General features: G+C 51.8%; 9 protein-coding genes across 9 annotated transcripts; 3 read left to right on the forward strand and 6 right to left on the reverse strand.

Moving 5' to 3' along the window:
- Positions 1-1,093: 1,093 nt before the first annotated feature.
- STEHIDRAFT_145663 (uncharacterized protein) lies at positions 1,094-3,668 on the reverse strand. The gene is made up of 6 exons (XM_007301704.1): positions 3,545-3,668; positions 3,321-3,473; positions 3,208-3,255; positions 2,877-2,979; positions 1,627-1,837; positions 1,094-1,527 (listed from the first exon to the last, which is right to left on the reverse strand). Exons 1-6 carry the CDS (start codon positions 3,575-3,577, stop codon positions 1,260-1,262), a joined length of 816 nt encoding a protein of 271 aa, XP_007301766.1. The 5' UTR covers positions 3,578-3,668; the 3' UTR covers positions 1,094-1,259.
- Positions 3,669-8,351: 4,683 nt separating this feature from the next.
- Positions 8,352-10,972, forward strand: STEHIDRAFT_138004 (uncharacterized protein; the record flags this gene model as incomplete). Its single annotated transcript, XM_007301705.1, has 5 exons — positions 8,352-8,673; positions 8,735-8,833; positions 8,916-9,197; positions 9,272-9,585; positions 9,663-10,972. 5 exons carry the CDS (start codon positions 8,352-8,354, stop codon positions 10,878-10,880), a joined length of 2,235 nt encoding a protein of 744 aa, XP_007301767.1. The 3' UTR covers positions 10,881-10,972.
- A 208-nt stretch (positions 10,973-11,180) lies between these two features.
- STEHIDRAFT_154530 (uncharacterized protein) lies at positions 11,181-13,005 on the reverse strand (the record flags this gene model as incomplete). Its single annotated transcript, XM_007301706.1, has 4 exons — positions 11,181-11,289; positions 11,354-11,667; positions 11,749-12,822; positions 12,946-13,005. The coding sequence occupies 4 exons, from the start codon at positions 13,003-13,005 to the stop codon at positions 11,181-11,183; spliced, it is 1,557 nt and encodes a 518-aa protein (XP_007301768.1).
- A 612-nt stretch (positions 13,006-13,617) lies between these two features.
- STEHIDRAFT_145665 (uncharacterized protein) lies at positions 13,618-14,074 on the reverse strand. Its single transcript, XM_007301707.1, has one exon. It carries the CDS (start codon positions 13,871-13,873, stop codon positions 13,649-13,651), a length of 225 nt encoding a protein of 74 aa, XP_007301769.1. The 5' UTR covers positions 13,874-14,074; the 3' UTR covers positions 13,618-13,648.
- Positions 14,075-14,123: 49 nt separating this feature from the next.
- STEHIDRAFT_166804 (aromatic compound dioxygenase) lies at positions 14,124-15,683 on the forward strand (the record flags this gene model as incomplete). The annotated part of the gene is made up of 8 exons (XM_007301708.1): positions 14,124-14,181; positions 14,249-14,508; positions 14,571-14,690; positions 14,806-14,925; positions 14,986-15,015; positions 15,071-15,096; positions 15,162-15,509; positions 15,572-15,683. The coding sequence occupies 8 exons, from the start codon at positions 14,124-14,126 to the stop codon at positions 15,681-15,683; spliced, it is 1,074 nt and encodes a 357-aa protein (XP_007301770.1).
- Positions 15,684-16,078: 395 nt separating this feature from the next.
- STEHIDRAFT_166805 (uncharacterized protein) lies at positions 16,079-16,817 on the reverse strand (the record flags this gene model as incomplete). The annotated part of the gene is made up of 3 exons (XM_007301709.1): positions 16,079-16,485; positions 16,579-16,702; positions 16,770-16,817. 3 exons carry the CDS (start codon positions 16,815-16,817, stop codon positions 16,148-16,150), a joined length of 510 nt encoding a protein of 169 aa, XP_007301771.1. The 3' UTR covers positions 16,079-16,147.
- A 421-nt stretch (positions 16,818-17,238) lies between these two features.
- On the reverse strand, positions 17,239-18,013 carry STEHIDRAFT_166806 (uncharacterized protein; the record flags this gene model as incomplete). The annotated part of the gene is made up of 2 exons (XM_007301710.1): positions 17,239-17,907; positions 17,960-18,013. 2 exons carry the CDS (start codon positions 18,011-18,013, stop codon positions 17,341-17,343), a joined length of 621 nt encoding a protein of 206 aa, XP_007301772.1. The 3' UTR covers positions 17,239-17,340.
- Positions 18,014-18,559: 546 nt separating this feature from the next.
- Positions 18,560-20,256, forward strand: STEHIDRAFT_109151 (uncharacterized protein; the record flags this gene model as incomplete). Its single annotated transcript, XM_007301711.1, has 4 exons — positions 18,560-18,741; positions 18,816-19,665; positions 19,726-19,844; positions 20,004-20,256. 4 exons carry the CDS (start codon positions 18,560-18,562, stop codon positions 20,254-20,256), a joined length of 1,404 nt encoding a protein of 467 aa, XP_007301773.1.
- Positions 20,257-20,598: 342 nt separating this feature from the next.
- On the reverse strand, positions 20,599-24,287 carry STEHIDRAFT_166807 (uncharacterized protein). Its single transcript, XM_007301712.1, has 3 exons — positions 24,052-24,287; positions 23,921-23,985; positions 20,599-23,848 (listed from the first exon to the last, which is right to left on the reverse strand). The coding sequence occupies exons 1-3, from the start codon at positions 24,274-24,276 to the stop codon at positions 21,052-21,054; spliced, it is 3,087 nt and encodes a 1,028-aa protein (XP_007301774.1). The 5' UTR covers positions 24,277-24,287; the 3' UTR covers positions 20,599-21,051.
- Positions 24,288-24,633: the final 346 nt, after the last annotated feature.

Here is a 24,633-nt window from a genome sequence, read left to right on the forward strand (position 1 = left end):
TCCCCGACAGTGAGATTATATTCTGCTCACGGTCTGGTTGCAATGAAGCATGCTGGGCACTGTCCATGGAAGCCTCAGAAGCACATCATACATCGCAGGAACACAGTAAAATGACATCCGCAAAGTCCCGCGAGCGGAAATGAGTGGATGCGTAGGAACATCTTGTGCGGCTCGAATTTGAAAGGTACCAAGCGCGCAGACGTGTACCGTAGGTCATGAAGAAGAAACATTCCCCACGGGCTGGCAAAGTGCGGCTCCGGCGTGTAAACTACTCGGAGCAAAGCATCTCTGTAGTATTCAAAGCGCTATCGCTAGACCACGGAAATAAGGACCGATATAGCGATGTGAGTGTTTTGCACTGACTCAATGAACCAAGTTGAGCGAGTCTTCTCGGTATGTCTCCCAACCAGTGACTGCTTTGAGCTCCAAAGATTATTTTAAGTAACCGGAGGCCGACAGTCGGTGTCCCTACCGTGAGTCCAGCGTCGCCAATCCGTCAACAATGCGGTGAGCCTCAAGGAAAGCCTGTTCCCACTTTCTTCTGCGGATCCGATCGCGAAGCACAGTCCAAAACCAAATGATGCTTCATAACGCATCGGCGCATGCACAAAACGTCAAACGCCGCAAGAATTACTTCAATCGGTTCGATGCTAGGCGGGAGGACGAACCTTTCGAAGGAGGGGCACGCGAAGGAGGGCTGGCTGGCTATAGGGTGTAGGGGCATTCGGCGTCACAGTGGTGCACGATGACTTGAATAGTAACGCGTGAGGACTGACTTTTAGTTGGTGACGGCAAGATCAAGAAAGTCGGAAAGAACAAACTCACGCCGAGAGGTTGGCGCAAAAGAAAGATCGGAATATCCTACACGGCGATATAGCGGAGGCAAACAGGCCTGAGCGCTCGAGGAATCGGCGGCGGAGATGAAAGGGCTCCCGCATGCTCGTATACAGAGCGCCTTCGCTGACAGGGCTCGAGGAATCGTTGGAAGAGTCATCTGTGATGTTGGTTGTTCTGCATCGCTTACCGGATGGTTTCGGTTACGATGTTCATGTCGCTGAGTGGCGCGAGGGCCATAGACCTTCGGCGTGGGATGGGAAAAGACCTTCATTGATGTCATCGGAAACGACTGAACCGTCGACGAGCAGTAGACATAACGAAATAAACGTGCTCGCGACAGTGAAACCTGCGATCGTCAACCAAAAAATCATTCCAGTGTGCACAAGAAAAAGTAAGCCACAAGAGTCCAAAACGCTCGATACTCAAGACATCTCCACGTCCTCGTTGACTATCGCCGCTGGCTGTCCGCCCGCCACGACCCCCAGTCTCGACGCTATTGCGGGTGGGTTGCCGGCAGCTGCAGCTGGCGCAGGACCCATGAACGCATCCAACTCGCTATCAAGCTCTTGAGCAGTCTTCGGCTTCTTACTCTCCCTGGGACCTCTGCCTGCGACAGCCGTGACGCCCCCAGGAGCGCCCCGACCTCTCCTGCCTCCACGTGCTGCAGCCTGTGGTGCGCGCCCGCCTCGTCTAATCGTGTTGCATAAGACAGGTTAGCAGTGGGTTTGGAAGAGACAGAACAGAACTACGACGAGCGGATGAATCCGTCTAAAAAAGTGAGTTACTCACGCGGCTACAACGGCACTATCTCTCGCCTTCTTCTCCGCCGTACCCAACCTCGCAATCAGCGGCGCCTTCTCCCTTCCTCCCGCACCTGCCAATCCCATTCTTGCCATCAACGATGACTTCGGCCCGCTTGGAGTGCCTGTGGGGACTGTCGCGGAACGCATCCGGCGAATTGGAGGGCCTTGGGTGTCGTATTCAATCGAGATAGGCTGGCCTAGGTAGATGAAAGAGTAATCGGTCAATATACGGCCGCACTTCAGGGAATCAGTGAGAGTAAAGAAAAAATGCCGCGGAACGGGACGTTGGGTTAACCTTCGTACCAATGCATCACAACGGTAAAAAGCCGGGGAAACTCAAGTGAGCGGAGATGTTCTGCGTGCGAGACACAGGACATCGTAGACTCGGACACAAGTACGTCCAGCCCGCAAGCATAGGAGCATGGAGATGTGTGCGCATTCTGTATGCCAGGAATAGTCACAGCATGTGTCGAGACCATATAGAAATCGTGGACACAGCCTGACAAAGCTTTGGGCACAACCCTTATCAATCCTACCACCACCGACGATGTTCGGGAGGTGGTACATCGAATAATTCACGCACACTGTACGGCAAGCATATCCCTGCACCACAGTCCATGGAAACGAGACACCGTCGGCACTTTGTAACATATGACGTGTTCAAAATCTCATCGTTCAGCAAACGACATCTGCTCGTCGTAACCCACATCTGCGCTCTTCATGCGAGAGAAAAACAGACCATCACCACACTCGGCCTGGCTTCCAAGACAAGTTGAAGCGTAACGCTTCGCCAAATATGGCCCTCTCGTGTCCCGATAACTCCGACTCAGAGTGAGTGGAGTGAGATCCAAAGTGATTGATCTCAATCAGAGTTCGAGGGGAAGAAATTGGGCCACTACGAAAGTGCGGGCTAGTCTAGGCCTTGGTGAATGTGAAACATGACTGGCGAGGCTGGTGCCAAGGCGAGACCCATGGCAGGTCAGAGGGTTTTGGCTTGCCTTCTCTGCTACCAAAAGACACCGATGGGGGAGGTCCAGAAATAGAGAAAACGGCGCTTTGTAGCCTGTTAAACTGTCGAACATATGGCAGAAGACAGTCCGCAAAAGTATACGATGTACCCAAGAACACGGTGTGCAAGGTTCACTCCAGAGGCAGTGTGTGTAAAGGATAACGAGCATCGTAGGAAATAGTAATATGACCGCAAGAACATCTAGAGATGAAGATAGTGTGACTCACCCTTTGCGAGAACACCTTGGAACTGCTCCTTTGCTTTGGCCGCTTCGCTCGCGGTCTCAAAGGCGATGATCGCTACACCCGTCGAGCGTCCACTGCGGTCGTACTATCGTCCGGGATACCGACGGTCGAGGAGGTGAACAAGGAGGAAAGCGTCAACATGCGTGCCAGTGACTTGCAAACGGAAGTGTAGACAGTCTTTAGATCCGTTCGAGCCTCAATTCCTCTCAGTCTTCGTCGCGCATTGACATCACCGTGACACAGGAGAGGGTAGACATCTCGACTCGAAGGGACTGGGACGTGTATGGTGGGACATCTGGGAGTAGGACCGAACCTTGATCAAGGGCTCACGGACGAGCGTGCCTATCTGACCAAAGATGGCCTGCCAAACATGTCACGAGGAGTCAAAAATAGTCAGATAGGTAGGCAGATTGGATTGGGACGTACCGTCAAATCCTTCTCCGTGATCTCATAATGCACATTCGACACCGCGAGCCTGGTGTTTGCAGCTACTGCCGCCGCCGGTGCAGTTGGTGTAGGCCTCGAAGTTTTCGCATCTTCTGCAAGATCATGTACCCAGATATCGTCCGTAGAGCGCGTCTATAGCAGGTAATACGCGTCCACCAACAAAGTCAGTGTTAAAACGGGCAATCTTAGAAATGGTGACGAACCACAGTCTTGCGAGATCCTTTGAACGGTGCCATCTTCAATGTTCTTTAACAATCAAAAACAGAGCGAAATGTCAACAACAATGTGGAGAATAGGAACGCCAACGCGACAAAAGGTGGAGGGAATGGTTGTCGCTGACGACGATGAGCCGCTCGCTGGACCGCAACACGGTGATTCCCGAAAATCGTCATCATTCCCACGGTGAAGCTGGCGCCACACACTATTTTTTCGCTGCATTTTATAAAGGATTTTTTTGGAACAGTCCTTTGTGCGCGTCTCCGAGTCTTTGTACGAGAAACTGCGAGTACGTTACCTCAGGTTACCTCACTTTCTTGATACTTTCTGTGAATTTCTGCTGCAACAGTACTTGCGAGTTGCTTATGAGCACAGTCCATACAGTAAGTACCGGGAGTCGCTCCAGCATGAGTATACTTATGTCAGTTTCATGATCATGAATCGTTGACTATCTCGCTCAAATGTCGCTCAGTCAAGGAAAACCGTATGAGTGATCCCCCACGATAGCAGCCCGGTATGAACGCGGTAACGGCGTATATTAAGACCCACTTACCAAAATAACCATCCAGCCCAATCCAGCCGAATATCATGACACATCTTATCAAACTTTTTGTGGAACGCATGAGATGTTTGAGCAGAGGCAGAGCTGAACCTGTTGTCTTGGGATACATGTGGTGCGGGAAAGTTCAACCTACGCCTACGAGAAGCCTTTCACTGTCTATACTACTCCGCTCACTGAGCATCATTCTTTCTTGACATCGCAACATCATAGCACACACTATTTCAAGCGGCGCAGCCCGGCCAAAGCTGTTCACATCTAGTATGATAAGAATCAGCTACTTGAAGGTTTGCCGCCCCCCCCCCTCCCAAGACTGTTTTTGTCAATTGTACCAGAAATAAAAAGCGAACAACACCTCTTACCATAAGTCGTTCTACAAGCCCGACAGGGAGGCTCGGAAACAGATGCATATGCAGACAAATTGGTGTGCGGATCCTGATGCGAAGCAGTGACACGACCCCACGGCGACCATGAACAATCGCGTCCATGATCGTTGGATTTCGGGCGCAGGACGATGTATGTTGGTCAGTTTCAAGGCACAGACACAAAAATGGTCATGCCTTCTCGGACATGATGACGAGCAGGGATGAACATCCTGCAGTCGATGCTGTTCGGATCGCATGCATTCAAAGCATGGACACTAATGGCCCCTCAGAAGCCGTCATCCTTACTAGCTTCATGATCTGAAGAAGCATGCCGCTCGCCGCCATGGAACGGCATGATCTGTCATAGTAGGAGAGCCGCGGTCAGAGCCGCCCCACCAGTACTGCGACATGTGGGCTAACAAGGTATGGTCCCCGATCGTAAGAGAGACAGCTTTGACACGGTGTAAAAGGCGTGTCAGAGGGAGACCAGCTGTGGCGTAAACAGACGGGAAGGGGGCCGTTCAGGGGGTCCGCGTCGTGTTGCCCACCAAAGAGTGCTGCTTGGGAGAGCAACTGAGATACACCACAGTCAAAACTTACCAAAAGGTTAAGCGAGCCTGTGCGAATGTCGAGCAACGACAACGGACTCATATTACGCCGTAAAATTTCACGCCCACCGAGAACGTAGGACGGGCGAGGTTCGCGTGTAAGGCAATGGAAACCAAACAACTCATGGGCGTTTCAGATCATTCTGGAAGAGCGCAAGGCTGGGAGTGTACCCACCTCACCAATATCAGCACCTATATGGTTGATTACTCCCGGCCATCAAGCCAGAATAATCTGAAAGTAGCCCCAAAACTGTGACATCACCACGACCTCAAGGCTGGGATGAGAATCCAGCCGTCTGCCAGATATCACACGAGTTGATCAATCCGACCACGGCGTTGGAGATATAGTATGACACGGCGTCACTTACGCTCTGGAGATTCTGAGGGTGGAGAAGGTTTGGGGTAGCTCGCACTTACAGCCGATGCGCTAATACGTGCTGTTTGCATGGGCCACGGAGAACGGGCGTTCCCTCGGCGGAACCGATGAGACCGACAAAGAGTTGAGCTCACATCAAATCATGAAGCCAGCACAATTAGAAGGTTTGGCCCAGCAACCCCACCCCGCGCTCACGACGAGCCGGATGGGGAATATTTACCAGGTAGCGCATCGGAAACGAGCGAACAATGCAGCAGCATCTGAAGGCAGCGAATGGCTCTGGGAGTCTGCTCAAATGCCTGTACGAGGTCGTGTTGCGAACAACGTACATGCATGAGCCAGGATGAGAACTTTTGTGGGAAAACGATGTAGAATAGCGAACGCCAACGTGAACGCCATCATGTCACGTAACATTGGGCCCCGACATAACCGCAGAAATAGCTGTCGGAATATCAAACAGCATGCAACTGTGGGTTCTGAGATGCTCAGAATCCGAGCGGGAGACAACACACACCAGTCAACCGCAGTCAGAGTGTACCCAGCTTCCTTTTGTCCTCTCCGCAAAGACCAAGCTAGTCGTGGGTATAGGGTGTCTCGGGAATGAAGGATTCTACCCAGAAAAATCTAGTGAAAGTAGGATCTCGGAAATTCATACGACTGGCACGAAGTTACCGGTAGTACGCATGAAAGGCATGGAGTTGAGCTGTCTTCCTCTAGGCGGAGAGCATTTGAGGAGGACGTGTCGGAAGATATAAGGTAATCGCCTTGGAGACCTTTGATCTTCTCGAGAATGATTGGTGGTGTAGTTTGCTAAGAGCCAGACTGGACCAGACCAGGTCTTAGGAGTCTAAGATCAAGGTCATTTGGTTGACATGAAGCCGAAAAGTGGATGGTGCTTGAGTGCCATCGTTTGAGAATTTCTCTCGCTGCGAGCGCGTACCGTCACAGTTCTTCCACAGGTGAAAGGCACCGGTCTATTATTTCAAACATCGAGCACGAAACCATCCACCATGCTTTGTTCATAGATGAGGACAATGTACCCAAAGACAGATCATGAAATTACCATATCTGTATGCTCTGTACCTTGCCACGCCCTCATGATCAATTTCCAGGCGACCCAACAAAAGAGCCAAGTTCATCTACCGTAGGCATCTAAACTCCGACGCACTCGAGCTATGCCGGTCATCGATAATGCGTAAGGGGTAAATGGCGTAGCGAGATGAACTCAGAGATGAGTGTGGGATCCCTGGGCATTGTACGGGTTAGAGAGTTCGGAAAGCCCCTATCACGGCGTGACTGCTATGAAGCAGGCGGTGTCCAAACAAGGGCGACAAGGCTCTTTTTCTTATCAAGCAGGGAGGACTTAGGATGGAATACTATGCGCACAACTAGAGTGAACACTCCCCAAATTGCGACCGACACGTAAACTCAATGGTCGGAGTCAAGCCAATGTGAACGAGGCAGATGCAAGACGGGTGCTCTGCCTCTATGGGACAGTGTGTTACACACTGTTCACATCTACTGACAAAGACGGCAAGCGTTATTCTCGCGTGGGTACACCGAAGTAAACGCGGTACGATAGTTCGCACCTCCTGTGAAAGCAACGACCGAAATGGCCAACGACGCAGCTGATACAGCGACATGTAAAAGTGGGTCGTGCATACTTGGGAACCATCACACTTGGCAGACAAACTCGCATCGAAGACGGGGAAAGAATGGCGAGGAAAACAGGACTAGCTGGAGCAGAATTCTGCGAGGATTGAGACCTGGTCGTACCAGGGAGGTTCTAACACCTCGTAAGAGTGCCATCACCAGGACAAGTAAGACAGCTTCAAACCTTGGGCAATCTGTACCCGGCGTTCGAAGGCACGAGTTCTATCAATAATTACAACGGAGCTCAACTTCGATAAGACAAAAGGCAGAAACCTGCACGGAGGGTGGTCACCGGCGTGGAGAATGTTGGCTCCCCTAAGGAGCTCGCTGAGCCTCTGATGGTCCGAGATGTCTCATGGTTTAATTTCGCAACAAACAAAGTGAAAACGCACAAGGAATTGCCCATTTTAACGCCGGCTTGATTACAGCGCCATCAGAGCCTACATGAGGGCATATGGCTCAATGTACCCGCACTAGCTAGGTTTGAGACATGCATATAGCATTTCCACGGAACCCTTCGCTTGCGGATCGGAATCGAGGAATTCGACGTTTGCGGAGTTCCGGATAAGACTGACCGGGCACGAAGTGAGCGCCACTGGCATGAACGGAGAGTGTGAGGACGCTGGAAGAGTCAGGTAATCGTCGACGGGGTGCAGCAAGGAATAACGAACCAAGTAAAGCCTGCCCGAGGTTATTTTGTCGTCGTGGCTGCTTCGAGTTACATTTTACTCGTCATAACCTGGGGGCGTAATGTGGAGTGAAGCTCGGTGACCCACATCGAGAAAACCAGCATGAGATCGGTATGACCGGCGCATAGTGAAAGTAGAAAGTCAACAGAAGAATTGCAGAAGATGGGAGAGGAAAGGAACAGAGGGGATCTAACTTGTGGCGCAAGCCGCAACTATGACAACGCCACCTCCTGCGTGACTTTCACGTGACCGCGTTCGACTGCGGCGTGTTCCCACGCTTCTGCTCACTCCGAATCATATCCGGTCTTGTCCACCACCTGATCTGCAAGTCGCTTTCTTTTCTCAACCGTGCACAATGATCTCGAGTTGACAGCGATTTCCCATACTGTCTTGTCGTATCTAGTAACTATCTACGGCAACCACATTTCTATACATTCAACCGCCAGCATCAACATACTTACACGCCGCTCCAATCCGAGAAGTTCAGACTCAAGCTCAAGACCGACTCCCTCAACACAACCGAAAGTATCATCACAGTCTGTTCATGCACTCTTCCAATTCTTCAGCCGGCGCAGTCACCCTGAAGCCGAAGCTCAAAAGAGCAAGTAATGAACAACCGCCACAAGCAAAACGTCGCCGTCGAACGGTATCATCTCCGCCACCTGAGAGAGTGTACCAACATATAGGCTCGCCACCTAGCACCCCTCGCAAGAACACAAACTCACCACTAGACACTATTCAGGATAAACAGTCTCCGGTCAAGCTGCCAACTAGTGCTGAGAGTTGGAAATGGACTTTCACGAAAGCATCCGTCGCACCCTGCTTCATTAGCGATGTCTTGCGTCTCACAGATGGAAAACAGAAAGGTGCGTTTCCTTCTATTTTAAACGGTAATAAAATATCAAGCAATCGCGGCTGCCTGTCTAGGTGACTACTTTATGCTTGGCCGTGTGCCTTGCCGTTCCGTCTTCATCATCGGCCTTGTGCTTGGGGCCACAGCGTATGAGAAGCGAACTCTTTACATCGGTATGTCCATCATCTCTCTCCCTGACACTTATTCAACCCCTCCGCTCCCCGCAACCACTTTCTCATCCGTCTCTCTTCTCAGTGGACGATGGCACAGGCATCATTAACTGCATAATACAAAATCCCGAACAACCACCGCAATCGCCAAAGAAGGACGGATATCGGACGAAACGCAAGCGCACGTCATCGGAAGGCCAAGGCCAGAGTCGTTCTCCTGGGCCTGACGATGAATTCACAATGCCTTACTCAAAGGCAGGGGACGCCAATGCGGAAAATGCTGAATTGGAGAGGGGATATGTGGCACGTATCACGGGCATAGTGCGTTCGTGGAAAGGGTCGAAGGAAATTCACATCGATGAAATGGGTAACACCTCACTATCATTTGTGTGAACACAATGTCATCTAAGTGACTGATGTTCCCTCTGTTGGAATTTGTAGAAAGATGCACATCTGTCAACGACGAACTCGAACATTGGCAAAGGGTCCTTACACTGCACCAAGAGCATTACGACCTCACCGAACCTTTCATAATACCGCCGCCGCCAATACCAGCAGCGCCAGCACGAGTTGCTCTTTCTCCGACGAAGTCGAACCATCAACGTCAGGTCTCATCAGCATTGCCAGCAGTGTCCACACCGAAGAAACGACCGCCCGAGAACGTCGATCCATCGCCATCGGGTCATTCTATCACATACTTGACTCCAACTAAATCAGTAATATCTTCGCCCTCAAGGTCGCATGCGGGTTCTGCGGTACGCTCCCGTTCACTTCGCTGTATGCCTATCATCATGCGCCGATACTGACTCGTTGTGTTCTTTCGTTTCTTTAGTCTCCCATTCGCCTTCGTAATCCCTCTCGTCTCAGGACCCGCGAACTGACCGTCAATACATTCCGCATCTACGTGAAGCACTATATGGATAATACGCTTCCTCCAACCCCCGTCACCGCTTCTGAGGCCGACGGGGATGGAGATTCTGATACCTCTGACGCGGACTCTGTCTGTATTTCTCTGGGTCTGGGGGGCGGTGGGCGTGATGACTCTACGACGCGAACTCAAAGGGAACGTCGTCCCAGTGGGTCGCGGGATATAGAGAGTACACCGAGGGCGAAGGCCTACGATCCAAATTGGACGCCAAGAGCAGCTCACTGCGATCGCGACGACGAGGATGAGGGCTTGCAAGCACCGCACGTTCTCGGATTTACGCTATCCTACCTCCGTAGAGTCCCCGAACTGGCAGAGCTTGCTCGCCGAGTCGTCAAAGCCGAAGCACGAAGACGAGAGAAGGAAGCCCATCTCGCATCCCAGGAGAAGTCAACCGGGACTGCCAATCTGCGGTCCTCGCATCGTAGTGACAAGGGCAAGGCAACGGCCTATGATAGCTCGTCGTCAAAGCATGGCAAAGAGGGTTTGCGTCCCAAGATGAAACGGCTCTTTGTCGTCGCGATTCGTAAACTCTTCGAAGAAGGGAGCATCGTTCTTTGGGACGGGCCCGTCTGGCCCGTCATCCCTGTTTCTCCTTCGACAAGTCCATGTCGCAACTATGACCGCGACGGACTCGCTGCGCTGTCAGGGAAAGCTGGCACCTCGACAGAAGACGCATCGGTATCGACGAATGTTTCGTTGTCGACCATGTATTCCACCCGCAACGGCGATGGTATTGGCGGCGAAAGGCGAGACGAGGGCGATTTATCAGATCCTCAAGGGGATGAAGAGTCGTATATCCCGCTGACACCATCGTATCTCGGTATGCAAGTCTTGTCCATCATTCGGGCAATGACTTTCTCGGCGTCCACCGCTTCCACTACCTCGAGGCATCGTCACAATGCAGGCAAGAAGGAAGTTCGAGATGCCCGTTCCCGTGGACCCACGAAAGAGGAGATAACGAAGTACTTGAACAGGATGAACAGCCGATGGGAGAGAGTGGGAGCTTGGTCTGTTCAAGAGGCTTTGGAGTGGTTGCAGCATGAAGGGCGTGTGCAGATCATGCGTGATATGGAACGGGAAGGGAATGATGCTGGTCGTGTCAGGTGGGGTCTATGCTCCTAGGTGATGACCACGACGGCGAAGGCACTGCACGGGAGCGGGAAATTGTAGCACGTTATTGGCCTGGCGCGGCACTTAGTGGACACCGTAACGGGATATCGTTTGACCATACTGGCGCACGTTTTCGATCGCTTGCACAAGCAATGAAAGGATAGGACATAGTATGTATATGCATACTGAAAGTGGATACAATTTCAAAGCGAGAAACTTAGCATAGTAGAGCAGCGCAAACGGCAGACAATAAGACAGCATGATAGCAATACGATAGCAATAAATGTATCGTCCACCCACACATCCCAAATCCTAAACACTTGGGCGAGTATTCGTGGCCCGTGTAAGGTGGGTGTCGGGTGCATCGGTTGAGTTTGACGATCTCTCGTCGGAAGGATTTTCGAGGCAGAAGAACTGTTCGCTGATATTGAGATCGCAAGTCAATCTTCTAAACCGTAAAATAAGGAAAAACGCGTCGGACGTACGTATACTTCTGCTTAAGGGCCAAAGCCTCCTCGCGTCGCACCCGCTCCACGATTGTCCGAGTCTTCCAGCGGACTGGGCCCGGACCCTCAAGGTCACATTCTTCACGCGTATCAACCGTCCACCAGGATCGCTGACCATTCGGAATGTTGGTATATATCTCGACGACCTTGATGGTACCAGCTGTTAACATTAGCCATTGGCGAACAACTTGGAGAGCAAGCGATTCGTCATCCACTTGTGCCTTGTTGGCCGGCTGGATGGAAATCGAGAGATACCGTATAGATCTGGGAACCTGGTCTATACGGGGAAGAAGCTAGCGTGATAGATGATGGATACATGTATCAGCCACGAAGTAGCGCGCACACATTGAACGAGATCAAAACGAAATAATTACCGACTGCATCGCCCTCTTCCAGGTCAAAGAACCCCCCAAAATGACCCTAACATCGACGAACTCCAAGTAGTCTAGGCCCGAGATAAATTCACTCAACCAAGTAAATGAGTCCAGTTGAGATAGCGTTAGGGCGATCCCTTTGACTGGGGTGAGCCTCAGTGCATAGACAATGGGGTGGGGAGGCGTCGTCGAAGATATCGGTGTTCCTACTGTTAAATCAACGTATCGCAAACCCGGCAGCACACCAGCTCCGACGAGGACACGGACATCGAGGGAGACCGCGCGCAGACCGTAAGGAACAATACGAAGGGGTCTCTGACATACACGATACAGGTTTTCAAAGGCAGTGCTCGCCAATTTTGATCCTTTTATGGAGAGCCTCTCTAAATTCGGAAATGCGTAGAGAAGTCGATAGAGGGAAGTGTAGTTCATCTCGGCCCCATGGAGTACCACAGTGTGCACATTCTGCGCCTGGAAAACGTCGCGCGATGAAGTGTCGGGGCGTAGATGTGCTGGGAGCCAGGGCATGTCCAGGGTAAGTGTCTGTAGCGTGCATTCCGATTGAAGGATGGCCCGGGATAGGTCGACGGGGATGGATTCGGTGGCCACCGGGGGAGACGATGCGCCGTGCTTGGCTCGAAGTGACAATGTCTTGATGCATCGGAGGTGTTGGAGGCTACGAACGTCATCGCCGTCGATAATGTCGATGTCGACACGCGCGGGGTTTTGAAGGGATATGTACAAGGGGATCTTCTTAAAGGAGAGGAGGCTTTGCGACGCATAGGACAAAACACTTGCTGCTTCGCCCCGAAGCGTTAACGATTCGATGTTGGTGGAACGACGAAGCACCTCCCCCATGTACCTCCCGATGTCGAAGGAGGCCGGCCACTTCTGATCAAGCTCGATTGTCAAAGTGCGTACCAGGGGCGAGCAATGTAGCTCGTCTTCGATTTGGCGGAGATGTGATGAGAATGCCCGAATCTGAGAGTATCTGGATATAACTATATGCTTAAACAGGAGAGGAATCCCAAGGACCCAGAACGATTTCGAGGTGCAGGTCAAAGACGATAGCGTCTGTGAGCTGAGAAACGTCAGGCAGCGTGTCTGACACGCATGAGGAAGTCGAGCCCAGAGGGCAAGAAGCTGTAAACTTGCGCGTTGAGTGACACATTACGTGAACTTATCACAGATACGCACCTGCGAGTGGCCGGAGGAAGGAAAGCCTTTGAATACGACTGCCGAAGGAACACTAGCCATCCCTGTTGATGGATTAGAGCTCGAAGACCGTGACGTGGGGAGTAGAAAAGTTGGAGAGAAACAGCGAAGGAAGACGTGTCACGACAGAGAGGACGGAAGGAGGCGGAGAGGCGATGACGAGAGTGCTAGTTCAGGGAAAAGCCGGTCCGCGGCTCTCGCCACGGCTGACATTTTTGGGGAACAATGGACTTCCTACGAGCTCAATTTCAAATTCGCTCTTTGCCCTCAGACCAGCTCGCTCGTCGTCTGCGACCTCAACTTCCGTAAGGATCGCCGAGCAGATAAAGGACACAAGAGCTTCGGGGAAGACGCCAGGGAGGAGCCATGGTCATATTTCGAGGTGAAAAATAGTAGAACTTGCGGAGTACTGAATTTCAGAAACGAAGGATGAACTTGCGTGATGCGCGGACCGTCATTTTGCATCTCCGCCACGGCAGCCTTCGGCAGGCCAGCGTCAACTTCGAGTTTGTTCGCCTTTCTTCTTTCCTTCCATGATTCTGCTTTTCCCCTTCGCTAGAGTTTCGAACATATTGCATAGGGAAACGATAGGATAATGACTCTCTCAGAGATCATCATCGGTCTTCATTAATACTGACTCTCCCCCGAACTTGGCAACCAGTAGTATGCTGACGAATCGTTAACACTAACAATCCGTACTCTTTCGACGATTCGTTGCAGATATCAGTGAGGATGTGTCGGCACATTGTAGTTGCCAGGCGCTGCATAACTCAACACTCTTGATTGGGCAGACGCAAATCATTGGGGCCAAATAGCCTCGCCTTCTTTCTGCCATCGACGGCATTTCGACCTCGCCGCAGTCATCTCGCAGCCCTCTGTCGTAATGTATGGACCAGCTTGTTCTTGGCATCCTTGTCTGCTAGGATTTCAAGCTCTGGTCACTTCATCGACCATGCTGTGGTCGCTGGAACCTTGCTACACAGCCTCCAAACGAATGGATACATAGTTTAAGGAGGCCAGAAAGGACGCCGCAGCCAGCCTTCCGTCGATGATCGCATCGTATATATACCGGATCCCTTGCAAGGTCACCCATATATCTTTTAAAGCTCTCTCTTTGCACCTATCCATTCTTTCGCTCACCCCTAGCACTAATTTTCAACATGATCTACACTCCCTTTGTAACGCTTCTCGGCGCTGTTACCTTCGCTACTGTCTTCGGTATGTTCATCAATATCCTTCATATGACTTCTGGCGTCTGCTCACTCAAGTACCTCTTCACCGACAGCTCATCCAGAACGTATGACGCCCGAGATCGCCAAGCGCGAGATCGGTGTTGCCACTGGCTCTTGCGCTGAGCAAATCAGCGCTCGCCGTGAGGCCACGCTCGAGCGTCGCCGTGCTAGCCTCTTCGAGAGGAGGATGGCGAATGGGCATGTTACACCTATTCAGGCAAGGAGCCTCGAAGAACGCAACAAATATGCCACGATTCAGAACGACACTTGCGTGCTGTCCCCCGACACCATCTGGGGGCCATACGGTATCGACGTACGTCCTCGTGTTCAAGCTGCCACTGTCTCTAGTTGTTTACTGACTTTACCGCCAATTAGGGCGAGCTTTATCGCCATGATGTTCGCGAAGGTCAGGAGGGTATCGACTTCTACCTTGACATCGGAGTTATCGACGTCGAGACTTGCGAGCCTCTTCCCAACGCTTACCTTGGCATCTGGGTTCGCTATTTTCGTATTCTCAAGTGATGAACGCTGCTAACGTTGTTCCCGAATGGTCAGCACTGGTATGTATAATTGATGCCCATGCCATCCATGCTCTGGCTGAACGTTCTTCAACAGCAATGCAAGTGGTACCTATGGTGGCTTCACGGGCATTGACCCCAATACCGCAGAGCTGAGGGATGGTTGGTCCACGCAAGCCGACGGCACCACCGATGAGACAACGTTCCTTCGTGTGAGCTCCCATCTCTTCACATTGCCTGTTTCCCAATTTTAACGTTCTCTGTAATTGTAGGGGGTCATGTCTACTGATGAAACCGGCATTGTAGGTGCCCAATTTTCATGCGGATTTGGGACCCTTCTGACCCTTCCCTTTCCAGGCTGAATTCTTGACCATCTTCCCTGGGTGAGGAACATCATCATATATCGCCACATTCCACTTTTCCTCATACTACCCATCATACTGTCCAGCTACTATATCACCCGGACCACCCACATCCACGTCACTGTGCAGACCAACGTCACCGACGATGATTACTCCTACGGCGATGCTTCGGTCCAACACATAGGCCAGATCTTCTTTGACGAAGACCTCATTAACGCGGTCTACGAGACCTCTCCTTACTCCGACCACCTCTCCACCCTTAATCGCACCCTGACCGACGTCGATAGCGTATACACTGTCGCTGCCACTGCTGGATATTCCCCTGTCGTCTCGGTGGAGAAGCTAGGCGATGACTATGAAGATGGACTGGTCGGATACATCACAATCGGCGTGAACACCTCAGCGGCTGGTTTGGCTACGACCGGGAACTCTGTGTGCGTTTCTTTCTCAACTAAGAACCTCGGGGTTCGATTCTGACAAAGTTTGGTCGTCGTAGCAATCCTCAGGGCTATCTCCCCACCGTCACGCTCTCCGCCAGCGCTCAAGCGAGTGCATCATCCGTCGATGCGGCCGACGGTTACTGGGCCGCGACGACGGCGTCCGTCTAAATGGGTGACTCGATACTTTAAGAAGACAATGAGGTTTTTGATCGCTGCATTGAGCATTGAATAATATATATATTCTTCTAATGTCTGCCTGCGGACTTACTTTCTCGGGTCAAGTTGCGTGCTCTTCTAGTTACGTGCGAGATGGATGTGAACATGTTATCGATTCCCGGAGATCCAAAGACAAAAGGTTCCGCGTGTATTCGAAAGGCCTATCGTGGCACATCTGCCCCCCGACCTCCTAAAGGGACGCACACCATGATCACGGTTGAGTATACAGGCCGGGACGGTAAGGTTGGTGGATATATGAGCAATATTATGAACTTTGGGATCAAAGGCTAAGCAAACAGACGAAAAGTACTCGACAAAGGGCCTTGAGCAGTGCTGCTAGGTTGGCTCAATAAGTGCATATAGATATAAAACCCCCGAAAAATAGCTCAGACGAGATATATCCCGCCGCGGGTTCTTTAAAATCCTTCATCGTCACTCTCGTCGCGATAATGATGCCAGGCGTACTTATACCACCCCGGTTCCTCCGTCGTGCCCAGGAACTTCTTCACCTTGTTAACCTTCACTACATCTACACCCATTGTTTGACGCGTTAAATTCTGCGCGAACGTCACACAGAGTGCCATCTTCCCGTCGATCATGAGGACCGGATGGATGTCTTTGTCCGTGTTGAAGCCGCAGATTCGTTGGATAAGGAGCTCGAAGTGATCGAACGCATTCACTTCCCCTATCGCGTCAATGGCAAGGCCTTCGAACATCCCTCGCTGTAGGACACGCTGAGGGTCTAACGGATACCCTAATATAAAGCGGTGACGATCGCGGTGTCTCGCCGAAATTTTAGCAAGATTTTTGTGACCCATGCACTTGGGCCTCCGAGTTGTGCTCGAACGGTGAGCAAGATCGGTGTTTATGACGCAGATGGGGGTGATAGGGGGATAGCAGATGAAGTTAGGGAAATCGATTGGGATATTCGGATCAGGCAGCTCGAAGGGTGGAACTACGATAGACGGCGCCTGCGGGCGAAGGCATGTCATAATCAGTGGAACGAACGTAGAAGAAACGGGAAACAGGACAGCTGACTACATGTTTTTGAACCTCTTTCAGGGCGAGTGTGGAGGTTTGGGACATGATGACGGTGTCGAGTGAAGTGGTAGATCGGGAGGTATCGCGCGTAGCACACGACGGCCCCGATCGGCCACATGTACAGTGTGTCCTCGCAGGTCTTTGCCTTTTGTCTGCCTTGTCATGTCGGTACCGATGCCATTCTTTGAGACTGTTCCCACGCCATCCTACCTCCCCGTTGTTCGCCCCAAAGATGATGTCTAAAATAAATCACTCTCCAAGTCGGAACCAAGAAGCTTCAACGCACCATAGTATCTACCACCGGGCTTCTTAGAGTCACTTACGAGCGAAATGAAGCTCGGTGGCCAAATCTGAGTCGAAGGCGTAGCGACGTTTGGGTTAGTTCGCGTCAAGTAATCCAGCCACATACTGTTCGTAATGACAGAGCAGGAGTAGTATTGTCCAATATCAAGACGATGACTCAGAAGCGGTATTAGTTATACAGATGAAGGCCATTCGAGAAAGTTAGGATGAGCACGAGAAAGAGCTGAGATGCATCATACAGAAGTTAATATTGCACGACATGTCCCTAGAACCCTTCATCATCGCTATCATCGTGGAAGTAGTCCCAGGCATACTTGTACCAGCGCGGATGTTCCGTCGTTCCCAAAAACTTCTTCACCCTATCCAACTTCACAACGTCTACACTCATGGATTCACGAGTCAAATTTTGCGCGAAGGTGACGCAAAGCGCCGAAGTACCATCCGCCATGAGCACAGGGTGACAGTCTTTGTCCGTGTCGATACCACAGATGCGCGCAAGGAGAAGCTCGAAACGTTCTGTCGCATTATCCTCGCCGACCGCATCGATGGCAAACCCTTCGAACATCCCTCGCTGCAACACGCGTCGACGGTCCAAGGGATATCCAAGGACGAAGCGGTTGCGATCACGCTGTTTGGCCGAGATCCTCGCCAGGTTCTTCTGACCCATGTATTTTGGCATACGCAATGTGCTAGATCGGTGAGCGAGATCGTTGTTGACTGCACATAAGGGATTGATAGGAGGGTAATATATGAAGTGAGGGAAGTCGATAGGAGTATCTGGGTCAGGCAGCTCGAATGGTGGGATCACAAAGGTACTTCGTTGAGAGTGCGCCTATGGTGATGTTTGCGTCAGACCAGCATGTAGAAGAGACAAACGTATTTACCTGTTTAAGGGGCTCCTGCAAAAGAATACTGCGGGGTTCGAGTTCGGATGCCATGAGCAAGTCGTGCAGAGGTGATGTGCCGGTCGAAAGTTCAACTTCGCCTATATAAGCATCACCCCACGTGTGCACACGGCGTTATCCGGCCACACGGGTCCAGCGCGGTGTCGGTGTCGTTCAAGTGTCGTTGTCTTTTGCTCCTTTGGGCCGACAATCTTTTGTTCCAATTTCCCCTTCCGTTTCTACCGTGCCATGATTTTGCCTTGATCGTTCATTTGGATAAACTTTCCCCGAAACAGAACCAGCCCTGATTTGAAACGCTCTGATTTCAGTACTAGCAGACAGTCACAGTGCCAGACACAGCTGAGCTGTGTCCAGACGCAGCACCGGTGCCATCTACTACTTAGTAGTTCCTAAGTTACCAGACACGCGAGCCATGGAATCGAGAAAGAACCGCAAGTGACCCTGCATCCTTTGTTGTCAAAGGATAAGAGTGACTGTTATGGGGTCTCTCATCCTCCAGACCTACATAAACACGCAGCTCTGCATACACTACCCTTTACCGCTTTCACCCTCCTCACCCTTCTGTTCATTCCTTGTGCCATGGCTGCTTATATGCCGCGTCATCCTCGGGGTCCTAGACCACTTCCAAGGACCTCACCACTCCCAACGTCGGGCAGCGGATTTCGTCATCGTGGGCGTGCAATCGAGGATGTCGATATCATATGGGACCTTGATCTCTACTTGGGCAGAGAAATGGAACTCTCTTTCAGCGCTTGGTTTCGGTACGTTCGTCTGACTTTTTCTGCTATTATCATTGACGCACGATAACCGCTCATCATCTCCGATACTTTCATAGTCAGGTAGCCGCTAGCGTCAACCAGACGAGCGAGGGCCTTCGATTAGCCAAACAATCGTCTATCAGTGCACTACTTATGGCGAGCGATTACCGTTTCAATCTTCGTAATCTCGAGGACCGGTGGTATGCTTTCTGGTTGTCCGAAGCACAAAGACTCGTCAATAGTATCGACCCTGGACGGTTCTGCATTCTTCCTCAGTTCAATCTTTGGCGACAGAATAAGGCACACAAGGGCTACGAGGAGAAGGAGGTGAAGCAAGATGGATCGTCCAGTCCTATGTTACCCCTCGAAATTTCATCGTGGATACGCAGTTTCACGGAAACTGGGCGAGATGTGTCGAATCAATGGACTGAGCAGGGCGACTATGTTTATTGGGAGGATCCGACCTCTGCGCTGGTGACAGTCGATGAATCTATCCCCCAAGGTGAGGTGGCCGGCTCGACGCACCGTGCTGATACTTTTCCGCAAGCTGGTCGCCCTCGGCGTCAAGATCGTTCCCATGCTTGGGATACCAGCATTCAATCTAACGCCACTGCTAAGATCAGTCAAGATGATATGGAATCCCAGGTTGTGGACTTCGCCATTGGGTTTCTGGAAGGGCTCAGATGCCTCATAAGGCCGGACGAGAACTACCACGAACAGTTGACGGGGATGCCGGACGTCGATCGGGTCCCCCGTCTCCTCTCCCATCATTGGACTGCAGATAGAGAGTGGATTCCTATGATCATCGAGGACAAGCGACTCCCACAGCGTGCAAGACTTTACAGGAGTGGACTGACCACGCAAGGCCAGGTCAAGGACGTCCTCGACTTGGGCATGCGCGAGGCGAAGAAACAAGCTAAGAAGCAGGTGCGTCGCCCCATACTGACCAGTTTCTCATCCGTATGCACTCACGCACTTCATCATCAGGCTGGCTATTTCTTCACCGGCAGACGTTGGAACTTGGAGGCATCAAGACACTCTCCTCATGATGGCGACAGTGGGCGATTGGTGGTCGTTCACCGTCGCGAAGGTGACACAGGAGTTCCGTGAGTTTAGACGGACACACGACCTTCAAGGTGATGATGAACCTCCAGACTATGTTCCCGATACATCCACCCTGTTCTTTCAGCCTTGGTCCCCGGTCGTGCGAGTCTCGTCTCCTGAGTCCAATTCCCAGATGGCTCGAGTCCGAACGTGGCTTTTAGCGTTCTATCAGAGGGTGAATCACCTCAGAGATCATCATTTCAATCGTACCTAGTTGCTTTAGACTCCATTCCTATAGTTCATGCACAAGTTCGTTCCGTCGTACTACGCCTGATAACTTTAGTCGCTGCTCGCCGTGGTGATAATCCCGACAAAATTTGTACCAGGGTGGGCGCTCTACGAATGACTAGGAACTTAGTCACCTTCTCGTACTTCTTCGCGTCGGCTTTTACTGTCTTCTGGGTCAAGTTCTGAGTGAAAGCGATGCAAGCTGCTGAGGTGTCGTCTGGCATAAGGATTGGGTGGAGGCCTTTCTCGATGATAACCCCACAGAACTCATGCATCGTCTCCCTTGCGGTCGATGAAAACCATCCGGAATATTGGCCCACCGAGATCTCGAATAGAAATAAACCAAGGTCAATGAAAATGTACACTGCAACGAACAATGACAAGCCCAAGTATGCATATGCGGTCTAGTAAGGTACACACAAGAACGATTAGACAAGAAAAGGCGTAATATGTACAATTGTAACATAGAAGACAACAATGCAGTGAGAATATATAATCTGTGCTGGAACGATGTCAATGAAGGGTGGAGCTCAGATCACTATAGTGAGCACAGGTTGATGTAGCGAATGGGATAATTCGAAGGGTGGAGGTGAGTGAGAACTAAGTATTAGTACAGAGAATATTGTCCGAGTCCAACTTTTGTAGGAGTCCCATGATCGAAATTGAGAGAAGAGAGGCAAAGGGATGTGGTGAGCATGAAGGGTGAGCAGGAGCCCGTAAAGATTTCAACATGGAAGCTAATTTGTGGGGAGTGCTGATGACAATTCACGATCCAAGAACGAGAGGACACGCAGGCGACCGGCGGGACCTACGACAAGAAAGATACAACCATAACCCAAACGAATGACATTGCCAAAAAAATGCAACAAGAAGGTCCAAAGCAAGGCCTATAAACACAGTCCGACGCGTTTAGTCCACGTATGATCAAAGAAACCTCAACTTCGTGGCATGACCGTCTCATCTTCATCGTATCGTCGACGATTAAGCAATCGCCTTCCCCTTCCCCCCAAAATCCGAAAGCTTCCTCTTCAACAAATCCACCATCGAAACATTGGGGCTCGCAGCACTCGCACCAAGCGCTGCAAGCCCGTGGTCATGACTCGTTCCCGACGTCAAACTTACAGACCCAACGGGCGAAAGGAGCGAGAAAGACGAAGGTGAGGCTGACCGACTATGCGTAACGGAACCGTTCGCGTTGTTGAAGTTCATGGATGTGACAGCTTCTGGACGTAAAAACTGGGATCCGGGGCTCGCGGCGCGTGCTTCATGACTATGACTATGCTTGTGGCCATTGGAATGAATGTGGTGGTTAGCAGGACCATCCTCCGCTGGCTCGCGTTCCTCAGAGATCCGAGGCACAAACCCCAACGACGATGCCGCCCTGGTCTGGGGACGACTCGACGTCGACTGCGAACCTTCGGCTCCGTTGCTCTGGGGTGTCACGGTATCATCTGTCGAGGACCTCCTGAAGCTCGGTGGACGAACTTTTCTGAGCAATGACTGGCGACGAGGAATCGCCGGACGTTCTTTCGGTTCAGTTTCGTGCCCATCTTCGTTGGTAGGAGTACGTGCGCCATCGCGGTCGGAGGGTGTATCGTCGTTATTGGGATGTTCACCGTCGGCGTGTTTCCTTCTGTGGAACAACCCGCTCGAACCTGCTCGTTTGGTCTGAGGCTTCTTCGGGGTCGGGGAGGCTTTCTGTTCGGGTTCGTCGCGAGTGTGATGATGATGGTGACGGTGATGATGTCTGCTGTGATCGGCGAGTTCGTTGTCCCTCGACGACGACCGACGAACATCGCTCGGCGTGATTTCGTCCCATGAACCCTCATGTATCGCGCTCAGACCCTCTGCAACTTCACTAAATGCAGCAACAGCGTTAGAAAGAGACGTCGCCTTCTTGCCTCCAAGGTGTCCGCCGATGTGGAGTCCGCCAAAACTCATACGGAACGCAGGCTTTGATGAGGAAGAAGATGCGGCGCGGGGGGCTGGGGAGGTCGAAGGACGGCTGGACGAGGAATGCGAGTGATAGCGTGTTCGTGAGTCTGACGTGGAGGCGGAAGTGCGCGAAGTTTGTGGATGAGACGTCGTGCGTGAACGATGTTGCGTTGAGCTCGAGATTTCGGGAGTGAGAGATAGGCGAGACGAGGAGCGAGAATGCGAATCTGAATGCGATGTAGAGGGGTACTGTGACTTGGCTTTAGAAGTGGGTGAGGAAGATGAAGTCTTGGACTTGGACTTGGACTTGGACTGAGTGGCACTCGTACTCGGGAGGTTGACGGTGCTGCTGGACGCGCTGGCATGATGACGGCTCGACCGCGATTGTGTACTATCTAGCGAAGAGCGCGAAACCTTAGGAGACGAGTAGACCTCCTTTTCCCTCTCCTTGCTCGACGAAGATGTCTTCTTCTCCTTGCTCTTCGACTTCGACTTCTCCTTCGTATTATTGACTGGACGAGACTGACTGGTACTTTTCGAAGTATTAGAAGCTTCCGCACTCGATCCCCTTGGCACCTTCACGACCACAGGCGAGCTCGGCGCAAACGCATTATACTTCTCCGTGACCTCCTCGAACGTATCCAACAAACTAGAAACATATTCTGGGACAGGATACCTCGTCGCCGCGAACGCTTCCAGGATCTCTTCTTTGGTGCGTGAGACAGGACTGCTATAAATCGTTGCGTAGCCGGAATCCGAGGAGGTAATGGAGGAATGTTTCGGGGCGTAGTTGGCCAGACTGGCGAGGGAGGATGAGTGGCCGTGGCCTCGTTTGCGCGGCACTTGATTGCTGTCGTTGCGAGTGGAGGAAGAGGAGGACGCTCTGTTGGAGGACTGGTAATAGGATGTCGAAGCGTTCGACCCATTAGGGAAGATGGATTCCGTAGCCGTCGCAGGAGCCGAACGTGGCCAATCTCGTTTCGCGTGCTCTTCCGGATCAGCCGTGTCATTCGGTCCGTTTTCGTCCACAAGCTTCAACGGCGGAGGCGGTGATTTAACCTGTGCGCGCTGTCGAACGAGACGGGGATCGTCCACAGAGAGAGGTCTTCCGGAAAAGCCCTCGATGGGTTTCTTCAGTGTTTCTGGGACTAGAGGCCAAGTACGCAACTTGAGCGGCTCGATGTCCAGAGGCGACAGTACGCGAGGGGACGCGAGAGAGCTCGAACGAGCATGACGGGAGGGTTGGTGCGAAAGGATAGAGGTGTGCGTGGCGGACACGGAGAAGAATTTGGCTAGGTTGGCTTCCTTGCGTCGCTCGATGTCTGACGTCTCCGACTCCTCCTTGCCAGTATCAGGCTCGATTTGTGGTGACTTCTGGGAGGGAGTCTGTTGCTGAAGTGCGAATATTCCCTTCGCGGACTGCTTCAGCGAATTTGTCTGCCCTTCCACGACGTTGATCCAATGCTCCTCCATCCACCTCTCCTTCTGCCACGTCCTGTACTGGTCCTCATCGACATCACTCCCGGCAGCTGCTAATCTTGCTCTCAACACCGTAACCTTATGCTTTGATTCTTCGGCTCGTTCCGTGAGAAATGAGGTCGCCTTGGCGAGGGCGAGAACTTGAAGCTCCTGTGGAGATGCAGATGGGCGAAGTGAATGTGTTTGAAGGGATGAAACAAGTTGGGCTTCGTCGCGAGAATATCGTTCTGCACGTCTGTGTTGTGTGTGGGAGGCGGAATAAGAAGGAGAGAGCGGTGAGATTGGATGACTAATAGAGGAAGGCGGAGGTGTATTAATTTGGAAGGAAGGTGCGCGACCGAAGGTGAAACTCGAGTCGGGAGTCCTGTCGCATGCATAACCAACAGTTGGTCAGTAACGAATAGTGAGAAGCTGCATGGGCTACATGGGTCAATACCGTGGATTATATGCCTGCCGTCGAGCAGAAGGCGGGAGCCGCAAAGAGGCTGTGCCAACGAGTTCCTAGTGGCCCCAAACGAAATGTCGGTAAGGTTCTCCATCCAAGCCACAGAAATCGTCAGAACTCACCTGCGAACTGGAAAAATCAGGATCCGTAGCAATACGAAGCCCGGCACCCTGTCTCTTCGCTTTCGGGAGAGTCAAGCTCGGGATGTCCCATGACGACCACCGGTCAAGAGCTCCCAAGGCAGGCGGGCGAGGGCGAAGAGCGACTGGTTGTGTTGGAGCGTCGTCTTCTGACTCTGAATCGGCCTCGGGAACTTCGAGGATCTGCATAATCTTCCTCCCGTACATGATGTGGGTGTGGGTGAGGGTGTAAATATGGGTGGTTGAAACTTCGCCGTTTAGGTTCGTCGAAGTGTCCAAATGTTGAAATTGTCTGAGAAACAAAGCTAAAAAGAGAATGAATAGACGTCCTGGACAACAGTCGAGGGAGAACTAGAGAAATATAGAGGATAGATGTGAAGCGTGAAGATGAAATTGAGCGTCGAGAAGAAAGAGGTCCAGAGCAGAAAACCAACTGGACGGTTGTGGCATGTGGCAACGCGAATCCAAGGCACCACGGCGTCATGGTGGCACCCAGACCGTGCTTATGTAAGAGTTGTTCCTAGCGTGCGAGCGAAGGCAATTCCGAGCAAAACGACTCAGCCG

The sequence above is a fragment of the Stereum hirsutum genome, assembly GCF_000264905.1.
Source record: "Stereum hirsutum FP-91666 SS1 unplaced genomic scaffold STEHIscaffold_4, whole genome shotgun sequence".
Lineage (NCBI taxonomy): Eukaryota > Fungi > Basidiomycota > Agaricomycetes > Russulales > Stereaceae > Stereum > Stereum hirsutum.